General features: G+C 41.8%; 2 protein-coding genes across 2 annotated transcripts; one reads left to right on the top strand and one right to left on the bottom strand.

The window, feature by feature from the left end:
- The first annotated feature begins 147 nt into the window (after positions 1–147).
- Positions 148–2969, top strand: chrac1 (chromatin accessibility complex subunit 1). The gene is made up of 3 exons (XM_018698030.2): positions 148–362; positions 574–700; positions 1990–2969. The coding sequence occupies exons 1-3, from the start codon at positions 204–206 to the stop codon at positions 2067–2069; spliced, it is 366 nt and encodes a 121-aa protein (XP_018553546.1). The 5' UTR covers positions 148–203; the 3' UTR covers positions 2070–2969.
- A 142-nt stretch (positions 2970–3111) lies between these two features.
- si:ch211-57n23.1 (uncharacterized) lies at positions 3112–5885 on the bottom strand. The gene is made up of 3 exons (XM_018698029.2): positions 5730–5885; positions 4384–4933; positions 3112–3451 (listed from the first exon to the last, which is right to left on the bottom strand). Exons 2-3 carry the CDS (start codon positions 4920–4922, stop codon positions 3310–3312), a joined length of 681 nt encoding a protein of 226 aa, XP_018553545.1. The 5' UTR covers positions 4923–4933; positions 5730–5885; the 3' UTR covers positions 3112–3309.
- Between the last annotated feature and the right edge of the window lie 2231 nt (positions 5886–8116).

An 8116-nucleotide genomic window follows, 5' to 3' on the forward strand; every position in this document is an offset into this window, starting at 1 on the left:
ATTGTTACGGAATGAATTGATGATATTTGAATATATCTGACAGTAATAACAGTGGTTTTCGGATGAAGTGTCACCAGTCCAGCAGGTGGCAGTAATCCAGATCAGCAGCTGCTAACGGCTGCTCAGTTGAGAGAGAAGAAGAAAAGCGTCACAGTTCAAAACAATACTTGAAGTTCCGCCTGGCCGCTTGGCGCCGCGTCCTCATGAAGATGTCTCAAAATAATCCCGACAAAGACGACCAAACGTCTAGCAGCAAAAAGACCATCTCCCTCCCTATATCCAGAGTGAGGCTGATCATGAAGAGCTCCCCGGATGTCTCCAGCATCAACCAGGACGCTCTTTTCCTCACCACCAAGGCGACAGTAAGCTGCAGTTTGATGCTAAATGATCGGTTCACTGAGCTGTGCTGCTAACTCCTCAGCTCATCCACCTGCCGCTGTTGCTAACAGGGGTTAGCACCGCTAGCTTGTCGGGGGAAAAAACTGTAAACACAGCTGTTCCAGTTTGTCTTTGAGCTCAATTATTGTGAATTTCTACCTTTGCTGACTTTGGTTGTTGTTGTTGTTTTATAAGGAGCTGTTCGTCCAGCACCTGGCTGTCTCCTCGTTTAACAATGGATCCGGGAAGGAAACTAACACCTTGTCCTACAGCGACCTGGCTAACACCGCGGAGGAGACCGAGACTTTTCACTTTCTAACAGGTGAAATGTAGCTACAGTCTGACAGAGACTATAGAGACCACCTGAAGTATGTAGTGCTGGTCACCACTGACTCTTTACCACTGAAGCATTACCGTGACCTGGAGTTTTTCTGTACTTACCTAAATAATAGTAGTTTGTTATAGTATACAGTCATTAGCCAGTTTAACTAAAACTATTGTAGCCTACAAACTCTGTCTCTAATATCTTCACTGACTGGTACTGATTCATATCAGTAATATAACAAACACTTCTCATTGTAATTCAGTATAATTCAACAGCATCACAAACTGAATACATCTTCCAAAAGAGCCATAATGTTGTATCAACACCCCTCTTAAACAGTTTCAACACAAACTGAACATTATAATCTTCATGAAGGGAGGATTTATTGCAGGAGAGTTGTATTATACTGCATTAGTTTTAGCTAGATGCACCAGCTGAGTTTAAATCTAGCTTCCTGTTTAATATATTTTGGTTTATTATACCACTCTGAGCAGCACAGCTTTATGACAGTATTAGGTTTTCTAGCGCAATTAAGTCTAACTCATGGAAAGCACCTCAATTTGTCCAAAAACAGTTTATCCATTATCAGTTTCTTAATCGATTTTTCCAGGAAATTTGCTGCATCAGGTTTTGTATTGATATTGCAGTATTAAATTACCATGATAGGGGATTTTATCCACACTGTATCTCCCACCTCTACACATTTCAAGGTGTATAATAATCTCATCTCTAAAAGGTTATTCCTTGAATGTAAGCAGCTTTATTTGCTGTTTTGGAAACTATTAAAATCACAACATGTACTAAAGATAAATATCAGTGAATTTAAAAAAATTGGTGCGTGTAAAGTAAAATAGTAGTAAACAAAGTAGTTTAAATAAAGTTTAAACAAAAATTAACAAGTGTAATTTTCGGCAGCCGTTTTTGAAACTGTTTTTGTTGTAGCTGTGTGGTCTCCTGAGGAAAGCTCACACTTACTGTGTGATTGCATGTTCACTAACCTGTCGTAGTTTAAAGCACCACAGAGGGTTACTGAAGCTCACATTTGGTATCACCTCCTGAGCAGGGATTAAAATAGCTTTCAAGATCTACTCCCACAACCAGACGTGAACTGTGGAATCATAGTGAGAAGCTCCATCACAGCTTGATAATTCCTGACAGCTGAAATGGGCCAAATGTTTGTGCTCTCTCCCAAAACAGAGACGGCATTGTTCGTCTGCACTAAGAGGACAAGGAGTGAATGCAGTAATGAGTTTAACACTGTGTAATACTTTCTGTTTAACCAACAGATATCCTGCCTAAGAAAATCTTGGCTCGGGATTACCTCAAGTCTTTGGAGCAAATGCAAGAAGAGGATGGCGACTTTTAAAAATGACACTGGCTGCACACATCACCTCTGAACAGATCAAATATACACGTCCTGCCGTTCACTGACAATACAGTGACTGGCAGAGGAGACTCCCTGAACTTTCTCAGTGCTTCTAAATACATGGGCTTGTGGATAAGGTTGGCGGACGTGGAGCTGGAGGTAAAGCCGCTCAGGGCTAATGTGAAATCAAGTGAAGACTCAGAGTTTAACTTTAAACACACAGTCTTAGAGGAGACTAGGATGTTGTCCCGTATAATCTGTGATAAATAATTGATGTCAAGCTCAAATTTGTGTTAATGACCTGAACAAAGCAGCCTTAGATGAAGCAAGAAGGCAAAAGTACTGTTGTTACTCATTAATGATACACTTGAACAGTAGATCCTGAACATTTCCAGAGTAATTTTTGATTGTTTTGCATGTACAATTATCAGGAGGAATGAATTGGTTTTCCTTGCAGGCTCCTTTCATGTAACAGACCAAGAATTCCTTCCACACAGCTGGAGCACAGATGTCTCAGATGCTGACTTATAATTGCCTTTGAAATATAATTGGTTATTTTTAGAGATGAAGTCAAACATGAATTTCCAGGTGAAATGTTCTGATGTTACCGATTCTAAGTTATACACGATACTGTAGTTTTCTAAAAGGCATCGTCATGTTCGAGATGCGAGTAGATTATCACAAATACTTGAAAGTTTTGAACCAATCAAAAGTAAAAATACCTCTGTTTTCCTGCTCAACTACAAAGCAGCTGGACACGCTGTGCTCTTTCCAAATGAAAACGGATGTGAGTATTTAATGTGTATATAACAGCTGACAACCTTCCAAGGCATCTTCCTCATATATTTGCAAATTTGTTGTTTAGATTTGATATGAAAATAAACCAAGTTAAACAACTCACTTCTTCTTTTCCAGGCTTCACATGTGTCTTGCAGTTTTACCAGAGGCTATTAATGTGACCATGAAATCTCCACCTCATGTGGAAGATGTTTGCAAACCGGCACTATAAAACTAGATTTAACTGCTGCACATTCATTAAAACTACTGGATAATGTGAGGTTTATTTATCTGTGCAAATTCCAGGTTACATGTTTTGCTTCTGTAGGTATGTTAATGACATAATAAGGTGCATAATCCTGAGCATGCATGCTTTTACTACATTGTCGTAGAATATGTGACTACATAAATACAGTTCACATAAGGGAAGGAGAAGGAGAGGCAGCGGGGTCCAGGGACACTGTCACTGTTGGATGAGTTTGATGAGTCGAAGCTGCATGTTGAGCAGAGTCTGCTCTAAAGTAGAAAACTGCTTCTCCAGGTGGTTCGCCATGTGCTCTCTGGCATCGATGGTGTCACTCGTGCTGGCGAGATGCTCCTTCATACTGAAAATGGACGACAGCCGCAAGTTAACGTCTGAGAACTTTCTGACACATTTACACACACAAACTGCTTTGCCTGAGACTGAAAACCATTTCAAAATTCCATGAGTGTCCAAGAGTAATGAATTTGTCCTCTCTCATCTAACAGGGAGAGAGAAAGCAGTGAGCTGAATGTTAATGCTCTACAACTGTTTTAGTGCCAGGGCCTCGTCTCAGCCAGATGTCCTGACAGATGACTGTTGGAAAACACTGGAAATGACTCAGCTGCTTGTCTGGACGGTGTTTCCACGATGTCTTCTTTGGCGTTCGGTCAGTGTTATGTTTGGGCCAAACAAGTAACACTCCTCCAGGATTCCTGATTCCCTCACTAATAATAATAATAATTTAAGATTTAGCCCTGCAGCTGTTCTTGGATCAGTATTTACTGGAAACTAAATGGCTTTATTTCCGTACAGTGAAAGCTGTGTGTTGTGACCGATCTCTGAAGAACATGGTTTTAAAGTGTGCACGTAAACATGAATATGCAACAGAAAGCCAAACCACTGACAAATATAACTGCTCCTATGTCATCAGAGAGGCAACCAGAGACATATTAGCATTACACACCTCTTCAGTCACTGTGCCACAGGTTAAAACACAGTGTTTGCTTCACTCTTTCATGATTATTTATTGGAATATGGGTGTGCTTGTGTCACTCACTCTGTGGCTGTAATAATGAGATTTTTGTTTAAAAAAAATACAAAGTGGCTGGAATATTTGCATTTTGCCTTTTTCTCTATTTTAGGGAGGGTCCACAGAGAATACTGATAATTTAGCTTTTTTATAAAGTGAAACACAGGATTTAACTCCCTCCCCACTCTAATAATGTCAGTACAGTGCCTTAGGTCATTCAAACCACAGATGTGACCAATGGTCCAGTGTTTTCTTTGTGTTACCTTGTGAGGACATCATGCTCCTTCCCCTCTCTCCTCTTCTCTGCCAGTGAGACAAACACCTTCTCCATGGTCTCCATAGTTTCTACCACACTCAGGTGGTCTGAGCGGATCCCCTGGACCTCCTCTCTGGCTTGGTGTTCGTAGGAGATCCCTCCCTCCTCCACGCCGCTGGAAGTGGACACGGCCTGCAGGGCGGCCCTGTTCTGCAGAACAAGCAAGCGGGACTTGGCGAACTCCTCGGGTCCGGCTATGTTTTCCCAGCAGATCGCAGAGGATGGTGGTAACCAGAAGCGCTGGGTGCAGTTGACGGGTTTACCAGGGGTCTCCGTCACGAAGGGGCTGTCGGCGGGGAAGCTGTGGAGCAGGTGCAGGAGAGATGATCCAGAACCCCACTCCCAGTCCTCGAGGTCTGGTTCCCCTGACTCTTGTTCAGGGGGAAACGTGGGAAGGGGTCCTGCACCATCTGCTGGGAAGCAGACCCCCAACAGGAGGCAGCAGGACAGGCAGAACCCCGTCCTGCTCACTGCCCCCTGGAGCATCTCTGAAGTGGCTGAAACATGAAGTATTGAGCATGATTGGACTTTCAGGAAAATAGAGCAGATTCATGGTGGAACACACACACAGATGTAATAGCTGGAAAAGCCATTTGTTGGCAGCATGACAGATCCACTGAGAAGTTTTTCCAGTGTGGTCTTTTCCTGTAACAAAGCTATTGTTTTATTCACACAACAGGTCTCCTCTCTTCCCTCACAAAAACTAAACAGAGACAACTGCATTTCATCCTGTGACTGGAAGCAAAAATTTGAGCCATAATGATCAAATCATCAAAATATACAAAAGACACGATCCCATGCGATTTCTGGACAGACTGTGTTGTGTATGACAAAGAGGGATGGAGATGTTCAAAGGCCAGGAAACTTCAACTGATGAGTTAAGAATAACAGTGAGGCTTTTCACTGGCACAAACCTGAGTCAGTCCAGGAAAAAAATGTGATTTTACCTTCACAATAAAAGTATAAATTCTGTTAGGTTTCATGAAAAAGAACTAAACGGGTAATTGCAGTGCATATTTCTCCTTCAAGATCATTATTTTTTCGGCACAGTCATTTATATATCTCTGCACCATGAATTTATGTTTCATTTCTCAGATTGCCACCGGAAGTTACTTTCACCTTGGCAGATTCACAATAGTTTTTAAGTCCTGTGAGTTTAGACAGTAACGGAGCAGAACCCTTAACCCGCAATTACCAATCCATGTAAGAACTAAGCCCGAATTCAAGACGGAATTTCCCCCCGATAATCCTCCAATAACTTCGCTTTTGTCTGGTGTGCGTAAATGAATTTACCTTGCAAAGAAAACCCCAGCGATGAAGCAGTCTGTGAGCGCTGCGACGCTCCTCTGCTGCCTGAAGTCGTCGGAAAAAATGAGTCGTGGACTGCAGCCTGTTACATGCGATCTGAATCACTATTTACTGGCCCGGCAACAGCAGAGTCGGGAGCGAGGATTTTCCCTCAGAGTCCATGGAGGATATGAGGGAAATGTAATTTAATTGCTGGAAAGAGACGGTGTCTGCAGCTATATTTTGTAAACCACGCTGCTGAACACGTGAATTTAAGTTGCTGTATCGATAGTAAAAGTGTTAATTTGCAGCCTTTTTGTTCCTCTACAGGTTGCTAGTTAAGACTTCTGTGTGACTGGAGTGGTTGGAGGGGTAGGAGGTGTGATGCTCCTGGAATTTATGAGCCATTTTACTATGTCCTAAAAAGAACCAATATGGCTTGAATTTGGCCAAATTTTAAACTCAAAATCCTCTAAACATCCTGCAGTCACACCAGTGCGTTGAAGCAGTTTGGTACAAATTCAGATTTACACATAAACATCACATTGTCTCGCTGTTTTAAAGAACGAGGGTGTAAATGTTCACAAACTTGTTCTGTCTTAAGGCTTAGGAACTTGTGATTAACTCATATCATCTGTGTTTATCTAGTGTTCTGAATGGCTACACAGTGAATTTGTATGGCCTGTGGCTTACACCCTGACATAAGCAACAAGGAATGGGGGACAGATTTTGGCACAAACAAGTTAGGGTGTTGTAACTTTAGGGGAGGGATGGATGTGAGGCACACACAACACTAACCTTCAAATATGTGCAGTTAACCTCAGGATGAATTGTAATACATTAAGTTACTCCTAAGAAAGGTGGAGCTCTAAAATGTTGTATCAGATCACTACACAACCCCATCCTCACAGATACTTGTGGATACTGGTAGTGGCAACCAGATGCTGTTTTCAAGTCCTGGTAATGCTTTTCAAACCATTTTGGGAACAAAGCGTAAACTGTCGTGATGTTTGAGTCATGTTTTGACTCAGTTCTGAAGTATATCAGGCTAAACGGCCAGGAAGATACAGTAACACTACAGTCTGGTTTACTGTTGTTGTGTGAGCTCTTTGCTGCAGCACTTTGCATTTTGAAATAGACTGAACCAGGTTCAACTTTCAAATTCCTGCACCATGACACTGCTCAGCCAATCTGGTCGCACCAACTACAACAGATGAAACACACCAGGACAGAAAATAGGCCCCATAGAAGCATAATGCCAACAGGAAAATCAAATATAACAAAAAACACTCATAACAAACCATAAAAACCTGTGATTAAATATGAATGAATCAGAAAAAGCAGCTTGCTGAACTGATGTTTAGTGAACTTTAGGGACTTAATATTTGACAACTGAAAACTTGCACATTGTGACTATTTTATAAATAGTTCCCTGTATTTTAGATTCATCATGTTCCTTATTCATTCTGTTTACATTTTGTATTTTTGGTCATCAGCATTTTCTCACTCAGGTGCTATATGTAAGTTTTTGCTATCGCTATGTAGCCAGTGTGAGCAGTAACATATTTCTATCTCTTCTTTCTTCTGCTTAGGTTGGCATGCTAACCAATACAGGCCCAATCCATCCTGTCTCCTAATCCCACTTTGTGATAGTGGGTCTCTGCTGCGTCCACTCTGCCCTCAGCCGACATGAGAGGACAAAGAAGTAGCGCTGACCAGAGGACGTATTCTAACCTCTTGTAGGATGCAACGATGACTGAAGCTCTTGGTAACTAAACAGCTGTGCCAAGGTAAGGTATGTACTGATAGTAAAAACTTACATATAGCACCTTTAATCACATACCTAAAATATCTACAGTCACCTAAAAAGAGGTGATGAGGTAGAGCATAAAAAACATAAAGTCACTGTTTCATTTCAAATCCAGTGTCCTACTGTGACACTGCCAATAGAATAAAAATACCTCTGTCTTCATCCAGATCATAAATTATGCTACTAATGTTGATGGACCTCACAGGCCTGGACCTCAGTTATCCTGCACAGACATCTAGTGGCAAAGACTGGAAACTGTTGCTTTGCTGTTTTTTTTTTTCCCTCCGTCATCAAAGACACTGAAGTTTGATCTGTTTGTTTGGAACCCAAGCAGGATTTTATAATTCATAGGCTAAAACCCACATATCCCAATAATTCAAATAATCTTGTGCACGTGTTCACAAGGCTCGTGGATGGATTACTGAATGGGCCTACTGGGCACACGCCCCGGGGCCTGAGGTGGTTCAGCAGGAGCCAAGGCTTGTTGTTGGAAAGATGCTCAAATGAACTGAAGGAGGCAAAACAAGCTCAAACAGACTGAAAATGACCTCAGAGAGACGTAAAACAACCAACACAGAGGCAC

This window comes from Lates calcarifer, linkage group LG3 (genome assembly GCF_001640805.2).
Source record: "Lates calcarifer isolate ASB-BC8 linkage group LG3, TLL_Latcal_v3, whole genome shotgun sequence".
NCBI classification, from domain to species: Eukaryota; Metazoa; Chordata; class Actinopteri; family Centropomidae; genus Lates; species Lates calcarifer.

Bases quoted from the DNA above. Each gene is read 5' to 3' on its own strand.
- chrac1 (XM_018698030.2), top strand. From the start codon at position 204: ATGAAGATGTCTCAAAATAATCCCGACAAAGACGACCAAACGTCTAGC. The intron at 363-573 runs GTAAGCTGCAGT...TTGTTTTATAAG, and splicing joins TCCTCACCACCAAGGCGACA to GAGCTGTTCGTCCAGCACCT. The intron at 701-1,989 runs GTGAAATGTAGC...TTTAACCAACAG, and splicing joins GACTTTTCACTTTCTAACAG to ATATCCTGCCTAAGAAAATC.
- si:ch211-57n23.1 (XM_018698029.2), bottom strand. From the start codon at position 4,922: ATGCTCCAGGGGGCAGTGAGCAGGACGGGGTTCTGCCTGTCCTGCTGC. The intron at 3,452-4,383 runs GTAACACAAAGA...GTCCATTTTCAG, and splicing joins GAGCATGATGTCCTCACAAG to TATGAAGGAGCATCTCGCCA.